Genomic DNA, 18,955 nt, shown 5'->3' with positions numbered 1-18,955 from the left:
AGTGCTTCTCAAACTTTCTGTAGTGAAGAAGCAAGCTTATTTTTTAAATTTCCAATATGCATTTTATTTCCAATATGCATTTTATTTCCAATATGCGAAACATTTTCCAATGTTTTGTAAAGTACAATAAAAGTGAATTACCAGAAAAATTAAATTTGAAAAGATATACCAAATATACACTCATATCTTTTATTATTAGATTCAGTAGGCATAAAAATTTACATGTCAAATTGTTTTAGAAGTTTCCATAAACATTTCTAAAGTGATAGTTTCTATACAGGTCTGCCACTTAAGTTCGCAAACTTGTTGCAATGCTGTTGCTAACCTTGTTTGATATCAGAGGGATTACTCATTATGAATTTGTACCAACTGGACAAACAGTGAACCAAGTTTACTATTTGGAAGTGCTGAAAAGGCTGAATGAAAAAGTTAGACAACCTGAACTTTTTGCCAACAATTTATGGCTCTTATATCACAACAACGCACCAGCTCACACGACACTGTCTGGGAGGGAGTTTTTAGCTAATAAACAAATAACTGTATTGTAACACCCTCCCTACTCACCTGATCTGGCCCCCAATGACTTCTTTCTTTACCAGAAGATAAAGGAAATATTGAAAGGAAGGCATTTTAATGACATTCAGCACATCTACAGTAATACAACGACAGCTCTGATGGCCATTCCAGAAAAAGAGTTCCAAAATTCCCATGAAGGGTGGACTACGAGCTGGCATTGGTGCATAGCTTCCCAAAGGGAGTCATTCCTTCGAAGATGACCATAGTGATACTCTCAGCAATGAGGTATGTAGCACTTTTTCTAGGATGAGTTCGCGAACTTAATTGTCAGACCTCATATTTATCTGTTGATCAGTAACTAACAGTTCACAAAGCAGCACCAACCACACAGGCCACACTTGTGAAGAAGAAGTGGTCACTATGGACCAGAAGGTTCATACTGCTCAGTCATCCTTTCTCGCAAACTATTTGCATATACTTTTTCCCCTTAGCATAAGTAACTTGCACATATTATAATAAAATGATGTCTTCCATGAATTTCAGAACTATTCAGAACATACCTCCAAAAGCCCAGACTGACCAAACTGAAGCTTAATAAAGGAGTTCTCTAGAGTTATATCTTTTTCAGTGCTTTTTACATTCTTCATGTTGAAAATTCCTTTATTTTCTATGTTACCATTATACAGGACATATTCAGCTAAATGTGGATTTGAAGTTGTTGATTCTGAAATCGTATACACTTTCAGTCCTAATGGTGGCATCTGTGCTAGGAAAGAGATCTTTAAAAGACAGAGGAGGAAATTTATTAAAGAAAAATGTAATCTACTGAAAGGAAAAACATTTAAACTTCTAGTGAAAACAACAAACTACCACACTATTTAAAAAGATAATATAATACTCTTCTATAAATATGTTTTGATAACCTAGAGGTAGAGTATCAACATCTCAGTTTATTCAGGGGACCCAATCCTCAATTGTCCAACAGTGCTCTTAACGGATGCTCAGAGAGAGAAATTCTCGGTGAAGGTAAGGACTTACTGTGAACAATGATTTTTCCTAATTATTAGGAATCTTTTTACAATACTGTATTGCAGTACATTAAAAATAAAAATGGTCAATGTAATAATACAAATATCAAGCACAGTAGTTCAGTCAACACCAGCCATCGAATGCTTGGGATCTAGCACACGCTGGAAACAGACATAGAGGATGCACGCACTGTAAGACAAGACCCCTGCTTTCCAGGAGCTACTGTTCCATTTTCTAGATGGTGTTTCCTGTAAAATGTGAACAAAACTTGGATTACACTTTTCATTTCTACCTAAAGGATTATGAAGGGCAGCCAGCAATGGCTTTTAACAAGCGGAAGTAAATCTCTTTTTTTTTAAAGAGTTCCTAGCTTATGGCTGTACAGTTAAAATTGTACCCCAGACTCTCAAAGTTCATTTAACCTTTCTAATGAGGTCAAGATTCAGTTTAACATTGCTTATTTTAAGAAATTTCCCCCCAATGTCTATTAGTTGAGCCCAGATTTTCCATAACTATATCGGGGAGAGGAAGCATCTTACTTATTTTAAAAAGTCTTCATGATATATTATGTGTCACCTTTGCAATAAAAGTTAAAAGTATCCAAAGTTATTTAGATGGATTATTTATCTCAATTTCAGTATGCACAGTTGTCAGTAAGAGTTGGACAAAAAAATTTCAAAACTGAGTAATGATCACTTTATTACAACAAAGTGAAAAAGTTACATTAAGCATACTTACAAAAATATACAATGAACATACTAATAACATGTACTCATAACATACAATATACATACTAACAAAGATATTAATATTTTGGGAAACACGGGATCTATTTTCCTTTAGTGTCACTTAACTGGCCAGTTAAATCCTCTGGTACTTACAACTTTAACCATTTCACATACACCAACTTGACAGCCCCAGGGACCATGCATACATATATAAATTATATACTGGCTATGTTTTTTAAATAATGCCTCTTTAAATTCTATGGCAAAAACATACCTCGTAGGCCGTCTGTGAAACAGTACTTGCTGTATCCCAAACCGCACTCATTTGAATTTCCACAGGCTTTCCAGAAGCGGAGGACACTTGTACTGCGGAGGAACTCACACAGACTGAGACCAGTGAGTTTCGCTCTTGTTCTAAAGGATTGTAGACCACAATATACCTGCAAAAACAGCTGCTTCACTACTGGGCACTCAAAATACTTTTGGTTCTTTAATGCTATTTGTAAGATCTTAGCTCATAGTCATAGAATCAACACGTTTGAAATAATTATAAAGGACATTCTGGTAAAACTTGGAGAACAGGCAATTTCATCACCACAAATACTGCACAAAACAGAGGGTAATGAAATAATGTTTCTTTCTAAGAATAAAATGTTATACAAATGGAAGACATTAATAGAATTGTAATGAAGTTATTTCCATGTCCCAGAAAATGACCTATATATATATGGTTTTATTGATCTGTTTAAAAGAATCAGCTCTATACAAGTAATATCTTGATCCCTGATTAAGCTCGCTGAATAAGAAAATACATAAATTGTCTGGTTGCAATTTAGCCATAATTAATTTCAATTAAAATTCTGATATTTATTTTAGACCAGCAAAAATCCATGGTTACACATGTAGAATCACATAATTCACATGTGTATTTCATATACGGGAGGCCCTTATTATCCAAGAATTTGTTGGTTCTGGAAAAAAGGTCATGTGAAGTGAATCTACTGAAAATAGAGGCTAAAATGTGATAATAAATAATAGTTAAAAAATGTTTGATTGGGACCTCGCTAGAAAAAGGAAAACAAAAACTATTCAAATAAGTTTAGGCAATATTTACAACTATGTGTAATGTTTAGAATGAACAAAAAATTAATGAACTGGGGTTTGGGGCAGAGTTTTTCCAACAATATTTTATACTAGCACATTATGACATCCTTCATGCAACATTTAATTTTTACAGGATGGTTTTAAACATAACTACATTTGCAACAACAACAACAACAAAAAAGTCAAGGACTTCATCATTTTTCCTAAAGTCCTCCTTCAATTCTTAGACATTTAAATAACTCTCAGTTGAAGAACCTAACATCCTTGGTTTTCTCAGTAGCACAACTTTGCCAGTTCCTCATTGTTTCATGACTTTACCTGTGAGTAGTAATATTCTAGACCATGTCACAGACTTCATGAAATCTGCAGCCTGTGCAAGATTTGTGATTTTACTGTATAACCAATTTGCATCATATTATCTTCAATTTATCAAAGGATATTTCAAGATGATATCTAACCAATAATATAACTCACTGATTCATTAATGACTATTTTCATGATCTGAAATATATCATTTTCCTATATAATTTTTTAATTGCAAGAACATAGAACTGGGTAGTGAGATAGCATCGTTTATTTAGTGCATCAGAAAGCCTAGTAATGCCTTTTTATCCTACATACATGTCCTGTATATTTCAACTGCATTAAAAAATTGTTCATTAAGAAATAAAATTAAGACCTACAGTGGCCTAAACTAAAGCAAAGGACAATAAGCAGGCACAGAGATAAAGAAAGGGGATGGAGCATGAAATCTATAAAATGTTTGGCTTATAAACTGTTTATCAGGAGAAGCACTTATGATTGAAATAATATTCTGAAATAATTGAGATTCCTGATGTATGTGAGAGAAGAGCAGCTGACGCCACGTAGTCAAAATATATTTACAAAGGCCACTGAAATCTCCTAATACTACGTAAGATCCCATTTTATCCACAGAAGCAATTCTCAAGAAGAGTGAGGGGTATGCTTGAGAAGTATGCTTAACAGACTTACCTAAGGGATCTATCAACCTATTTAAACCCTCCTACAGCTTGCATTTCATCTGGCTGTTCTCCCATCACAAACACACTGGAGAATCACAACCGCCAGGATTCACTGTTACTAACAGGACTGTATTATACCCCTAAGGTGCACTGGGGAAGAGAAATAGCTGAGGGTCACTCATCCTGAGCAACAAAGATGTTCAAGTCAGCATCCTAGAAATGAATGATGTACTACTGAACCCTTTGTTCCCAGAGGCATAGAGCTAGTATGTGAAAAACTCTAGAAGATACAGTCTGAAGACTTCGACCAGTCTCCTAATTCTGCAAAAGCCCGGAGGCACATCCTGGTACTGAGCCTAGAATTCCCACTGGCAAGTTCTTTGGATGCTCCACTACACAGGACTGGTCATAAAGATTCTGATAATAAAATGTAACGTGCGCCCAAGCAATAAATTGGGTAACAAGCATCCAGAACACTGATTTCCTTCCCATAGGAAAAAACAAATGACTCACATATAAAGTAAATAATAATTTTGACCATACATTTCGTTTCGTACAATATTAAATCACTTTTTATAATAAGCTGTGAACTAGGTTCTGTTTTGTTTCATTTTAATAGCTAATTAATATTTGACCATGATGATGTTTCTACTGTACTGAATGATTATGTAATTATCATGCCAGGAATCTATTCAAAAACTAAATGTGTAGAGTATATGAGTGTAATGCTACACTAAGAAAATAATTTTTTAACATAATTAGAGATTCACAGCGTGTTCTTCAAGAGTACCATAGCCCAACTGTATCTGACACACATAAACTCTTATCTATGTACATTTTAAGTAGAGTACAGAGAAAGCATGCTTGTATATGAAGTATGTTTCCTTTGGAAATAAGTACACCATCACAAAATAAATTTTCATTATCACCATCATGTTTGCTAGTCAAACATTTGTTATACTACCAATATCCCCAAACATAAGCCCTTTTAAGCCCTTCAGTTGTGAATGGAATCAACGAGTTAGTTTCAACATCCTACAATAGTATCATGCTCATTTATTGAAAATTGATAACAGTTGATCCATACTAACAACAGAAAAGAGTAACATTTATAGCCTGAAAATGGGGATAGTTAATTTCTATTTTTACCTTGGAAGTAGCTGTACAGGAAGCTCAGAACTTCTTTCCCCAGTTTTCCCCCCACATTTGCATTAGCTTCCTACATATCATCTGTCACCAAGTCCCGTCCAGACTCCTAGTTCTCATTATGATACCAAGGCCCCACAACTTGGGGTTATGGGCAATTATCTCAGTTACAAGGGCAATTATCTCAGTTACAATTATCTCATATACAAGGACAGGCCCTCGCCTCATGAAGACAAAGCACTCACAGGTTACCTGCCAACAGGATTAGAGGGCAGACGATAATCTACTTTGGGAGAAAAAGGAAGAGAGAGATATGCAAGGCCATTTGCATGCTCATGTCAAACTGGGAATCACTTTATGGAAGAACTGTAATTCCATTGTAAACATGTTCTGTCCTTGAAGATTCTATCAAGATTGAGTATATTTAGAATTCCCTCATCCCTTTTGTAGAAATGATTCATGTTATGTTAAGACAGACAGCTGGGGCAATCCAAGTCCTCTCTCTGAGGCAAATCTAATCAGCGCCTGCTATGAGCAATACACTGCTCATGAGGACCACACGGGTTTCCATCTAGGACTGGACAAAGGGTAGAGTGCAAGGAATGTGCCATTTGGTCAGAGTAACCTTGGCATTATCACTCACAGAGAGCTTCCCATATGCCAGGCCCAGTCCTCTGGGTTGTACGGGCAACCACAAGATACGGCCTTTTATCCTTCTCTCCAAAGAGATAAAGAAACTGAGGTTCAGTGAGGTTAGGTATGTTGCCGAAGCTCACACCCAGCTAAGAGTGACACAGCAGGGCTTAGAACCCAGTCTTAACCCCAAAGCCACCTTCTTAACCACTTTACTTACAGGCTAAGCTCATGAGGACATTTTTGACAGCTGAGGTTTCCTCTGGAGATTCCCTTAGTTCTAAGCTCATAGGAGAATAACTTTCTCCTCACTGATGCCAAAGATCCCCACAGAGCCCCTCTCTTTAGAAAGAGCCAGAAGAACAAAAACCTATTTATGTTTCATGTATATTATATTTGTGAAAAAAATTTATAAACTTGAACATTGGGATAGCAAAACTCTTGCAATATACATTAAGGAGTTCATCTTATGATCTCCCTGCATGAGATAAACAAAAACAACATTCAAGGATACATTTTTTAAAACTACATATTTTCATAACTGTGTAAGGAAGATAAAAATGAAAAATATTTACAAGTCCCCTGTGAGTGCAGTTTAAAGCCAATTAAGGAAATACTAGGTTAAATAAAAATAATCGTTAACTGCATGTGCCTAGCACGGTACCTAAAAACAGAATAGCATTCAATAAATAGTTGATGAATGAGTAATGCACAAAATCCCACTAGGACAATTTGTCATTTATAAATAACACACACCAGTGCGTGCCTCTACAGTTCTATCAGATCATTTTTATTTTGATTATTTCAATTCCTCAAAATATGCTTTTAAGGTCAACAAGATATGTAATTAATCCCTTTGCAAAGATGGGGGAAATGACAGATTCAAAATCACAGAGAAAGATAAGAATAAAGCAAAGACTAGAGTTCAGTTTGTCTGATTCTTAATCAATGACAGCATATAAAAAATTAATTTCAAACAAGAATATATTCATTTTCCTAAGTAGCCTCATTAGTGCAACATAATTTAAAGAAGAGTAATAACCTTTATACAGTATTCTGAATATGGATATATGATTTATGTGTTTACAAAAATTGCAATTTCTAGATTTAAAGTTTTTTTAATGTAGTGCACCTAGTTTTGTAGGTTTAAAACATAATGCTTACCATATTACCCACCAGGAAAAAAAAAAAAAAAAAAACAGATATGAAAACAAAGGGAGGCTTTTTGAGATATATCAGGTCTTCAAACATCACACTCAGTTCTGTGATTTCTGGGCTCTAAAATCAGACACATTCAAGCTTACAACCCCACCATGGCACTTGGAATTTGAGAGGCTTTAAACAAATTGTTTCATTTCTTTAAGCCTTAATATCCTCATCTATAAAATTAGGAGACAAGATTGTTGTTAAGGTTAAATGATAAAATATTTGGAAAATCACATAGCTCAGACTTGGCACAAAGTAGAATCTCAATAGCAATTAATTTCTCTCTATTCCTTCACAAGACTCTCCTGTCATTCTAACCAGGGACCATGGTACATGAATCATACTGGATGGTGGAATGAATGTTTTAATTAACCCAGGTCACTGAGCTACCTTAAATGTTTTTTTTGTTTGTTTGTTTCTTTTTGGTAAGGAAAACAAATCTAAAGGAAAGATATTAACAAAACCACACATGTGATAACACATATACCTTGAAACAAGAGTTTGGATAACATGGGGAGTAGGAGTGTAGAAAGACAGATGCACAGGCACGTAGAATATACACACATACAAAGTAAACACATGGTGTATGGCTAAACGAAAAAGCAATAAACAAAAGGACAGAGAGAAGGATACTTCCTGGTATGTGTAGTCATAAACTTATGAATATGAATACATACTCCCTGTCTTGGCAGTACATATAGACTAGGAAGGGAGAGAGACAGAAATAATTAAATTCAATATAATAGGGTAGGTAATAAGACAAAGGTATGCACAGTGTCCTATGACACACTCAAAAAGGTAGAAAGATGATAAAGAATTAAGTCAGAAGAGCATTCAAAGTAGAAAATTAATTTTACACAAAATGAGCAGAACGTATATATAGAAAGTGATGAAACTTTACTGAGGGACGTAAAAATCAATAAATGGAGTATCATACCATTCTAGGTGAGTAAACTAAAATACTGCAAAAAAGACAACTTTCTCAAGATTAATTCATGAATCTTATTCAATGCCAAGCAAAATCCCACTGAAATCCTTTTGTTGGGAGAAAGGTGAGGGAATGAAAGGGATATTAGGGGGGGTGAAAAAAAAATTTTCTTTTGACATATCTACAGTAACAGACAGGCAAAACAAACGGTTAAACATGCACTAAAACAATATGCCAAGATTGATTCCAGATGAGTTAAAAAGTTTAAAACCATAAAAAGGATACAAAATTAGTAGGATAAATAAATATATAATTTGTGGTACAAAAGGTCTTCCTAAGGGCAACAGAAAAATACAGCAAAGTAAAAGGCTGACAGATCTGACAACAAAAGCTTAAAAACTTGTTCTAACTTAAACAATAAGATTAAATAAGAATAAAAAAGAAAAGAATCAAATTCAGGAAATTTGTAAAGTACTCTTACAAATCAAAAGAAATATAAACACTGAAGTAGAAAAAAAGGGTGGGCATTTTTTTTTTTTTTCCATTAAATTGAAGTTGAAAAATAAATGATGTTTCCAGGAGAGGTGGAGCAGCTGACAACAGACAAGAGCTCTCACTTCTATGGGCCAACTGAAGAAACTGATAAAATACAATAATCATCTGCTTGAAAGCAATAGAGAACTGATAAGGATAAGGTAAAAATATCAGAGAAGTGCGCTGCCTTCATGGTCATTTTACTCTGGGGCATGCCAACTCTCAGCATGGGAGAGGCTGAGTTCTATGCAAAGCCTCATACAAAGTCTACAGAAGGATTATGGCGGGGACAAAGGGGACAAAAGAACATTTGGTAGGTACTTAGGGGCTTCAAGTATACACTTGATTTTTCTCATCAGGCCATCTGCCAAATACAGGGTGCTGCACAGAAAGGGGAGTTTAAAACCTAAACAGAAAGCTTCTGAAAAGTAGAGCAGAGACATCTCATGAGATTTCAGACCCACCAGGAAATAGGGCCTACAGAATATACCAGGCTATTAGGTGAAAACTTGGTGAACTAGATGAACAAGAAGTTGAATGAATTAGCCTCAGTTTAGCATAGCCTTTGATTGGAGTAAGAGTGAACTCTCTCTAGAAGAAGATATTTTCTAGACCATACATAAATTTTATACACAACGTCTAGCACTTAATATAAAATTCTGACACATACCAAAAGACAGAGCTACATGACTAAACAGCAAGAAGACAAAAGAATTATAATCCTACATGATTGGAATATTGGAGTTTCCTGATAAGACTTTAAAATAAAGATTAGTATGTCTGAGGAAAGAGGAAAACATTAATAAAGTAGATGAAAAGATAAAGAATTTTACCACAGAAATTAAACACATTAGAAATTAACCAAATGAAATCCAAAAGGTGTGAATATTTGAAATTAAAAACGGAGCAGATAGGCGCATTTGCGATCTTGCTCCCTGGCATATGTCGTCAGTTTGGCTCAGATAAACTTTCATAAAAAGGAAAAAAAAAAAAAGAAAAGAAAGAAAAGAAAACCCCAGCAGACATATTGAACAGCAGAGTAGATTTAGCAGAAGAGAAGTTAAACTATTAACAGGGATACTTCCTCTAAATTCTGGGGTTATTAGAGAATATTCTGCAACTAGTTTTTATACTTCTGGATGTAAAATACTACCTACAAAAATTACGTACGTATGTTTAAAATAATAAGAAAAATACAACAACAACAAAAACATACAACTTTTTAAAAGTGGGGTGGGTAGGTGGTGAATAGCCAGGCAAGAAAAGTAGGGAAATACACTGTAAGTAGAGTGATTATGAGAATAAAGGCACAGATATATATAAATATCTTATTTTGGGGGAAACATGGTTGCTACAATAGCCCAGGTAGGTAAAGTGAAGACCTAAATTAGAGGAGTGGTAGAAATACAATATATATATGGATGTTATTTTCAGAACATACAGGCTATCCAATACCACAAGAATCTACATAGTAAAGTACACCTCTAAAATGCCAATATATGGAGCTAGAAAGGGAAATGTACCCCAAGTCACAGTGAGAAGTGCGGGGGGGGGGGGGGCGTTAAATAATTACAAGGAGCTTAGACCTTATTATCTAGATTATGGGGAGTGACTGAAAGATTTAACATGGTCCAATATCCATTTTTAATACATAAATGCAGTTGCCAGGTGGAGGAAAGATTTAAGAAGTCAAGACTCAAAGCAGGAAGACCAAGTAGATACTGTGTTTCCCTGAAAATAAGACCTAGCCGGGCCATCAGCTCTAATGCATCTTTTGGAGCAAGCATTAATGTAAGACCTGGTCTTATATTACATTATAGTATATAAGACTGGGTCTTTTATTATATTAAAATAAGACCGGGTCTTATATTAATGCTTTCTCCAAAAGATGCATTAGAGCTGATGGTCCGGCTAGTTCTTATTTTTGGGGAAACATGGTTGCTACAATAGCCCAGGTAGGTAAAGTGAAGACCTAAATTAGAGGAGTGGTAGAAATACAAAACGAACAAATCTAAGAAATAGGTAGGATATCTTATCAGTAGGATTTGTCAATTCCTTGGAGAAGGCTGGGTGGTAAACCAGAAATAAAAGTCTTCTACAAGTCCTGATTTGCAGCTCGGATGGGCTAGATATGGCAGCGCCATTAACCAAGATTGAACAGCTAAAGATAGGTAGTGGGAGGCGGATATAAGATGAAGATAACAAATCCAGGTTTATACTTCTTGAATTTGAAGTGCCTGAGGAACATCTACATAGATTTATCCTGATGCTTCTCAATTAACTATCACAAACTCAGAATCTACTTACTCACTGGAAATATAAAAATTAGGTTTCCAGGTATCATAGGCAGAATAACTGTCCCCCCAAGATGTCCACATCTCAATCCCCAGAACCTACAGATACATAACCTTCCATGGCAAAGGGACTTTGCAGATGTGATTGAAGTAAGGGTCATGGAATGAGGCGATTTCTTGTATTACCCAACTGGGCCCAATACAATCACAAGGATCCTTATAAGAGAAATGTGGAAAGGTCCAACCGAGAAGATGGCCATGTGACAACAGAAGCAACAGGTTGCAATATGTGAGGAAGAGGCCACAGGCCGAGGAATACAGGTGACCTCTGGAAGATGAGAAAAACAAAGAAACAGATTCTCCCCCAGAGCCTCAAGGAACCAGCCCTGTCAACATGCCATTAGGTGAGTGAAACTGATTCTGGACTTCTGATTTCCAGAACTGTAAGATATTAAATTTGGGTTTTCTTAAAGATACTAAATTTGTGGTAATTTGTTATAGCAGCAGTAGGAAACTAGAATACCAGGTTACACTATTCCTCTTGAAAATGAGGAGTAAACTTGGGTTTCATATTACAAAGAATGGAGACTTTTTACCACCAAACACAAAAAAGAAAATCTTGAGCTCTGGAAAAGGGGGTAGGAGTCGGGGTAGGTAAAAAATAATGAGAAGATCCTGGGGTCTCTGAAATTGAGCCCAAGCAAAGACTGAAATGAAGTCTGTCTAGCCCTCTAACCCTCTGTCTCATGGAATACTCCCTCCTATTTCCTCATCCTTTGGCTACCAGGCCTGATTCACCCAAACTCCCAGCGTCCAGTTCAAGTGCCCACTGCTAACAATAAGGAGAAAGCAAATGAGAAAAACCCAAAGCTTATACTTTCTGAAAAGCAAATGACTGATAGTGCCTTACACCAAGGTGGTCATTCTGAATCTTCAAAAATTCTATTTATTTTGTTATCTTGAATACCTTAGGCAGACCCCATTCTCTGGAGAAATGCACATACGCACAAGATCTTTCATACAGGTCCCAAGGCCTCCCAGCTTAAGAACCTTTCTAGTTCCATAACATAGGCCTTCTTAAATAGGCAAAGCATTTAACTGTTTTTCCATAAAAATCTCTCTAGAAATGATACAATAATGATCTCTCTTATCTTCAATTAGATATTGGAATTTATATTTGCAAGGGGAAAAATAAAAGTGATATTTTCTGGCCTTATCTAAGAAAAAGAAAATTCAGCACCAAGGAACACAGCCCTTTCTCTCAGCAATAAAAATTAGGCTTGTACTTGAATATAGTAGTGCATAAATGTTACCTGACCTTCCTAACACATGAAAGTTTATTTCACCATTATTTCCTATATTTTCAGAGAAATAACTTTCTAAAATTCATGGACAAAAATATTAAGAATCTATCAACCCATGGAGAGTCATTTGTCCAAAGACAAGATTCAAAAAGAAAATGAACAAGTACACTGCATGTGTGATTGAACCCAAACATAAAGCTGCCCTTCACAAAACAATATAATATTAATAGCAGCACCTAAAACTGCGGTTGTCAGCTAAGTGTTTAATTTCTGATATCTCACTGCCCTCAAATCCAAAAATGTCAAAAAATATTACTAACGAAAGTTCTTAGTTTAGATGAAAATTATAGATTACTAAGTAAATATTCTAAAACGCTATGTGTTAGAAAATATTACTTTGAGTAGAAAATTATGTTTTTAATATTAATAGCTAAAGCATTAAGTCAAAAATAAAATTGTATCTTAAAGGAATATTTCTGCTATATCTAACTCAAAGTAAATTTAACTTGGCAGGTGTAAGAGAGTTTTCCAGATGTAATACCAATACCAATAAACATAACCAATAACAATAATACCAACAGCTAGCACTAAGTGAACCTTTAGAAGAATGCTTAGCACATAGTTTGTATGTGCTTTACTTGAATTAACTCCTTTCAGCTTCCCAACCAACTTCTGACGTCCTAATAGCATGGCCATGTTACAGGTATGCAGAGTTCGGTATTGCTTATGGCTATACAGCCATTTAAATGGCAGAGGCAAGATTCAAACTCAAGTAGTTAGGCTCCAAGGCCTCTTAGAGGTAGGGAAGGTGGCCGCACTGCTCTCCAGCACATAAGACTCTCAGGTGTACAAGCACAGGTGCGCCATCTGCAGCACTGAGTCCCATCCCCCCACAGTCTCTGAACGCTGCCTCATCAGAGCGCTGTATGTCCACTCCAACCATCTGCAACAGCAGGACTGCAGGAAAGGGGGTTTCTTTGAGATGATAAAGTTGAGGCTACTTCCCCTAGCTACTATAATGACAACACACGCTGTTCTTTCAGTAAGTTCTTACTTTTGTAAGAGGTGCTGTAAAGAGAATTGCTATGTAAGAGGTCTTCATTTTGCAATAGTGCTGATGTTTTGGAAAACAGCTTCTTATGTCCCAGTTATTGGACAAACTTGGTTATTTTCCAGAAGTGAGTTTTCTACCCAAAATGTTCATTTTCTGGTGTTTGTACAAATGAACGCTTTGTAAATGATTTATGTTTTAACAAACAAACAAGAAGAGTAAATGTCAGTTGGATATGACCCTGGGATCAGCTACTTCAGCCCCCTCTCTTCCAAGCTATATAGCATGGATTAAAGTTTCTTTTTTTTTTTTTTTTTTTTCATTTTTAAATTGTTTTTATTCTTAGTCATATTTGTTTATATTTTTCTCAGCTTTGAATTAATGAGGAATTTTTTTTTTTTTTTTTTTTTTTTATTAAATTTATTGAGGTGACAGTTGTTAGTAAAATTACATAGATTTCAGGTGTACAATTCTGTATTACATCATCTATAAATCCCGTTGTGTGTTCATCACCCAGAGTCAGTTCTCCTTCCATCACCATATATTCGATCCCCCTTACCCACATCTCCCACCCCCCACCCCCCACCCCCAACCCCCCTTACCCTCCCAATTGAAAAATGGGCAGAGGACTTGAAGAGACATTTCTCCAAAGAGGACATACAAATGGCAAATAGACATATGAAAAAATGCTCAACATCACTAATCATCAGAGAAATGCAAATCAAAACCACAATGAGATATCACCTCACCCCAGTCAGAATGGCCATCATCAACAAGACAAATAGTAACAAATGTTGGAGAGGCTGTGGAGAAAAAGGAACCCTCATACACTGTTGGTGGGAATGCAGACTGGTGCAGCCGTTATGGAAGGCGGTGTGGAGGTTCCTCAAAAAATTACGAATAGAATTGCCATATGACCCAGCAATCCCTCTCCTGGGTATCTACCCAAAAAATCTGAAAACATTTAGAGATAAAGACACGTGTGCTCCAATGTTCATTGCAGCTTTGTTTACAGTGGCCAAGACATGGAAACAACCAAAATGTCCTTCGATAGATGAATGGATGAAGAAGTTGTGGTATATATACACAATGGAATACTATTCGGCAGTAAGAAAAGATGATATAGGAACATTTGTGACAACATGGATGGATCTTGAGAGTGTAATGCTGAGCGAAATAAGTCAGACAGAAAAAGCAGAGAACCATGTGATTTCACTGATATGTGGTATATAAACCAAAACAACAAAAGAACAAGACAAACAAATGAGAAACAGAAACTCATAGACACAGACAATGGTTTGGTGGTTGCCAGAGGATTAAAGTTTCAAAAAGAAATGTGAAGCTGGTTAGTTGGTTAGTGACAGAAGTAGGACTAGAAGACTAGAATGAGCCCACAACTCTCAGTCCAGCGCTCCCTTCACAATATTGTGACTTTTTAGTCATCTAACAGTAAGATCTGCCCAAAGCACCAAAGTACAGGAAACAAAAAAAGTTACTATCCATGTTATCAGAATTTACAGCTGTAAACACAATTCAATGCTGTAAATTAAAGTGTTAACCCTCAAAAGTACAACTACATATTTCAGGACTTTCCCACAATGGGAAAAACATTTCTAAAGGCATAAATATAACCAAAGCAGAATCAACATGAAATTTTATAACATTTACAAACGAACCAGGACTGAAAACGTGTAACTATTTCCAATGTATAACAGAAAATATCAAGTCAATAAAAAGGATAAATACTCCTTTCCAACTATTCAAAAACTTTTGTACTAAAGCAATTAAAAGGAAACAGACACAGAAATTGTACATAATTTGGCTGACCCCAAGAGTCTTGTCACCAATTAAGTTGCTTTCACTCTGAGAGAGTTTTGCCTAAAACAAAAATACCATCTGTTTTACCTAAAACATTAAGATGTTCTATTTTCTTGTCAATTCAGAAATCACATCTGTAGCCATTTTCGGAGAAGACAGCAAAAGACATTATATTTATGGGTGACTGCATAAAGAATGATGTTAAATCAAAATGTAATTTTCATCTACTAGAAGAAAATATCATTTCTCCAATGAGTATAACGCTGTACCTTTGGAGGAACACACAGTGCATAAACAGGCTGGTATTCACAAATAAAAAGACCTTAAAAGTTAGTGTAGTAAAATAAGGTTGTTTTGTTGGTACAGACAGAACTAACAAATATTCACTTTGTATATCTTTGTCGATGACTGAAATCTATCCTGTGTGAGGTCTTTAGGTGAAAAGAAGAGAAAACAACAGCTTTTTATTGGTGCTACATAACATCTCTTCATGCAAGTGAAGCATCATATAAGAGGTAAAAATATGAAAACAACAAAAGGAAAACCACTTTCTATTTTCAAAACACTTTTCAGACAACATATTGGACTTGGGAAAGACACTCTACTCTACAATCCAATGAACCGACTGAAGAAGATATAAAACACCAGGGAAAACATCACGCACAGTGACTGCAAACACGATGTCACAAGGGATAAAGAACACGTTTGGAAGAAAAACACACAAGCCATCCAACTACCTAAAATACTTTGAGTATATATTAAGTACCTACAAAAAAAAAATCTGAAACCCAGGTATGTTTTAAGTTTAAAAAGTAGCCCAATTTCACATATGATTTTTTTATCTAAAAAAAATAAAATAATGCTACTCTCCAAATAAGGATGAAATAAATAAGTCCAAAGGCTCTATTTAAAATTTTTCTTTTACCACAAAGTTGTGAAGTGTTCTGAAGTCCAAGATGGGCTTGAAGCCCTCCCTGACTTTCTCAGGATCAGGAAACCTTCACTAAAATCCTTTTCCTTGTTCCTCTTGTAGTGCACGCTTTATTAATCTGCATTTAGAAGGAAAAAAAATCTGGTTCAGAAGAATGGACGACTTTGAAATATGCCACATCACTTCAGTCTATGCTCTGAACTGCTCTGAGTTCATTAGCTTTATGTTAGCTATTTCAGAAGACATGATGGACACGCGGAGGAAAAGAAGAGCGAGAGGACTAAGTGTGCAAGAAACGAGAAAAAATAAACAACTAAGGAATCTCTCTCATAATTGTCAATTCCTCCCATCCTACTACAAATCACTTTAAAAAAAACCACACTCATATTCCAGATATTTAACTTACTTTGACACTGTCAGAGTGCATTATATAACTCTAACTAATGGGGGAAGGAACTTTGGCGCTACAGCAATAACAGAACGGAATCATTCAAAATTTGCATTATCTGGCAGACACACCAAAACTCATGCCAGCTCTTCTTTGAGACTATCTCATCTCCTTTCCAAAGTGGTTCTTAGGTTGTTCTGCAAAGTTACATATTTCCAGCTACCGTCACTGGAAATTATTATAATCTTTCCTAGACTATAGGTAGTAGTCTCCATGCTGACTCTGTCTTTACATTGAAAGGTATCAAATTGCCTCATCATACAAATATAGGCACATATTTTTCTTCCCCATCTTCTGCACTTTCCTGATTATGGTCCTTGATGGGGGTAACTGCAAGATGTGGTAAGCAACGAGCAAAACTGCTTTAATTTTATTATTAGGTTGGTGCAAAAGTAATTGTGCTTTAAAAGGTTAAAAATAATTGCAAAAAGTGCAATTACTTTTGCACCAACCTAATAGACAAACCACACATCTAAAACACCCTGTGTGAACTCAATTCCCTGTGCAATCTGACAACAATAAATTAGAACCACACAGTTAGTTAAGAAAGTTTCATTTAAAATGTAAATAATAAAATGGCAATTGAAACATAGACTAACCAGGCAATTGAGTAGGCGTTCACTGAACACATAACTACTTTGCCATTGCTTGCTAAGAAATAAAACTTAAAACCATCATTTAAAACGCAGCCTATTCAACTACTTCCACAAATAAAATCTAAAATCTAATAAAATCTAAAATAGTTTTGTACCTAGGAACAAAGTCACAGCAGACTAATAACAAGGGGCCTAGGAAAGAAGATTCTTTTAAAGTTCACATAAGTTTTTTGAAAAGAATGATTTAAGACACCACACCCTTAAAACTAAGGAGACAAACTCCACATTATAAATCACTTAAAAATCAATGTGTGAAATTTATAGTAGCCTACTGACATTCTCTTGGCGCTTCTAAATGACAGTAAAAATGTATATATAACTAATATATATTAATAACTGTATTATTTAAAGCAGCTGATTTTAGACCTTAAACTGCCTGATCAAGAATTGTAAAAAGTATTATTTTAGGAGGCACAAAAACGGAACAAGAAACTTTTTTTAAAAAGACAAATTCTGATGATGAGGACTCCTGAAGTACAGACGGAAAGCTGGAACACTCAGGAGAGTCAAGGAAAGGAATCTTGCAAAGAAAAAAGTCAACACTTAAATATCTCCGCGTTTAGGGAATGTGGTACAGAAGGTGGAAGAGTCAGCATTGCTCAACGAGCAAAGACGTCTTGAGAGATGGACATTTTCCAACAGACCATTCAAAGGGAGAAGCTGTGGCACTAGTTTCGACGCTATTGATAATCCTGGGCCAGTCAGAAGAGTCAAGGCGGTTCCTGCTGCACAGTCTTTATCGGGGGAACTTGGTAATTTACTTTAGACAAATTCATAGTTCTTTCAAGTCATTACTCTACAGGGCTACAGTCCATCTGCAAGGTCCAGCAAGCTCTGAACAATCCAGATGTTTCAAAAACGTTTGGTGGCAAAGCCTAAATTCAACTGACATGAATCTACCTATAATTATTTTTTCCACTTGATCTGAATATTCAGAAATGTTAAGATATGTGATGACTCCTGCCTCTGTCAGAAGCATTATGTAACATATCATATACAGTACGTATATTTCAAAATTTTCCTAAAATTAAAAAAGAATTTTGAATTCACAAATATCTCTAGCCCTGAAGATTTCAGGTACAGGATTGAGGATTTGTATCTGGGGGCAGTTTATGTAGCAGAGTCTAAGTCTCAGACTACTTACAGAAGACACCCTGCCTATATAGGTTCAGAGCAAGAAAGAACCGAGAAATAAAAAGGGAAAGAAAACATGAACACATTCCAGCACAGAGCTATGCAAGTCAGGAACACAAATAAATCTGTCCTTGAATGGCTGGCTGACTGAACTAAGGAATAAGGACATCTTAACATGGTCCTAAATAGAGCTGTAAGAAATAGTAAATGCTTAAGAATACTGTATTTTCTTAATATGTGAACATCCCAAATCCCAATAGGACAAATGTGCTCTTATTTTATGAGCTTCTACTTTATCTCTCCTAATTCTTCATTTTGTAGTACCCAATTATATTTGGTTTTGGAATAAACAGAAAATCTCTCATTTTCTCTAGCAAGTGTTTGATACGATTTTACTACCTAAGTGATAGGAAATCTTGAGAACAAGTTTTTAAGAAGCTTAGCACATAATACGGATTTATTCAGCACAGATGCTTCTACAGTGTACAGAACACAACTCCAGCTCGTGCTGA

General features: G+C 35.6%; 1 protein-coding gene across 1 annotated transcript in view; it reads right to left on the bottom strand.

Annotated features, from left to right (window-relative positions):
- Positions 1-18,955, bottom strand: part of MAN2A1 (mannosidase alpha class 2A member 1) — a 167,374-nt gene that overhangs the window by 47,130 nt on the left and 101,289 nt on the right. The window contains exons 13-14 of the mRNA XM_019727767.3: positions 2,548-2,713; positions 1,077-1,295 (exon numbers count right to left, since the gene is read on the bottom strand). Coding sequence (XP_019583326.2) covers positions 1,077-1,295; positions 2,548-2,713 — 385 coding nt within the window. The remainder of the gene's footprint in view (positions 1-1,076; positions 1,296-2,547; positions 2,714-18,955) is intronic.

Source organism: Rhinolophus sinicus, chromosome 3, assembly GCF_057876585.1.
Source record: "Rhinolophus sinicus isolate RSI-liver-muscle chromosome 3, RSI-T2T, whole genome shotgun sequence".
Classification (NCBI taxonomy): Eukaryota; Metazoa; Chordata; class Mammalia; order Chiroptera; family Rhinolophidae; genus Rhinolophus; species Rhinolophus sinicus.
The sequence above is the reverse complement of the archived record's forward strand: the minus strand, read 5'-3'. Positions and strand labels throughout refer to the sequence as shown.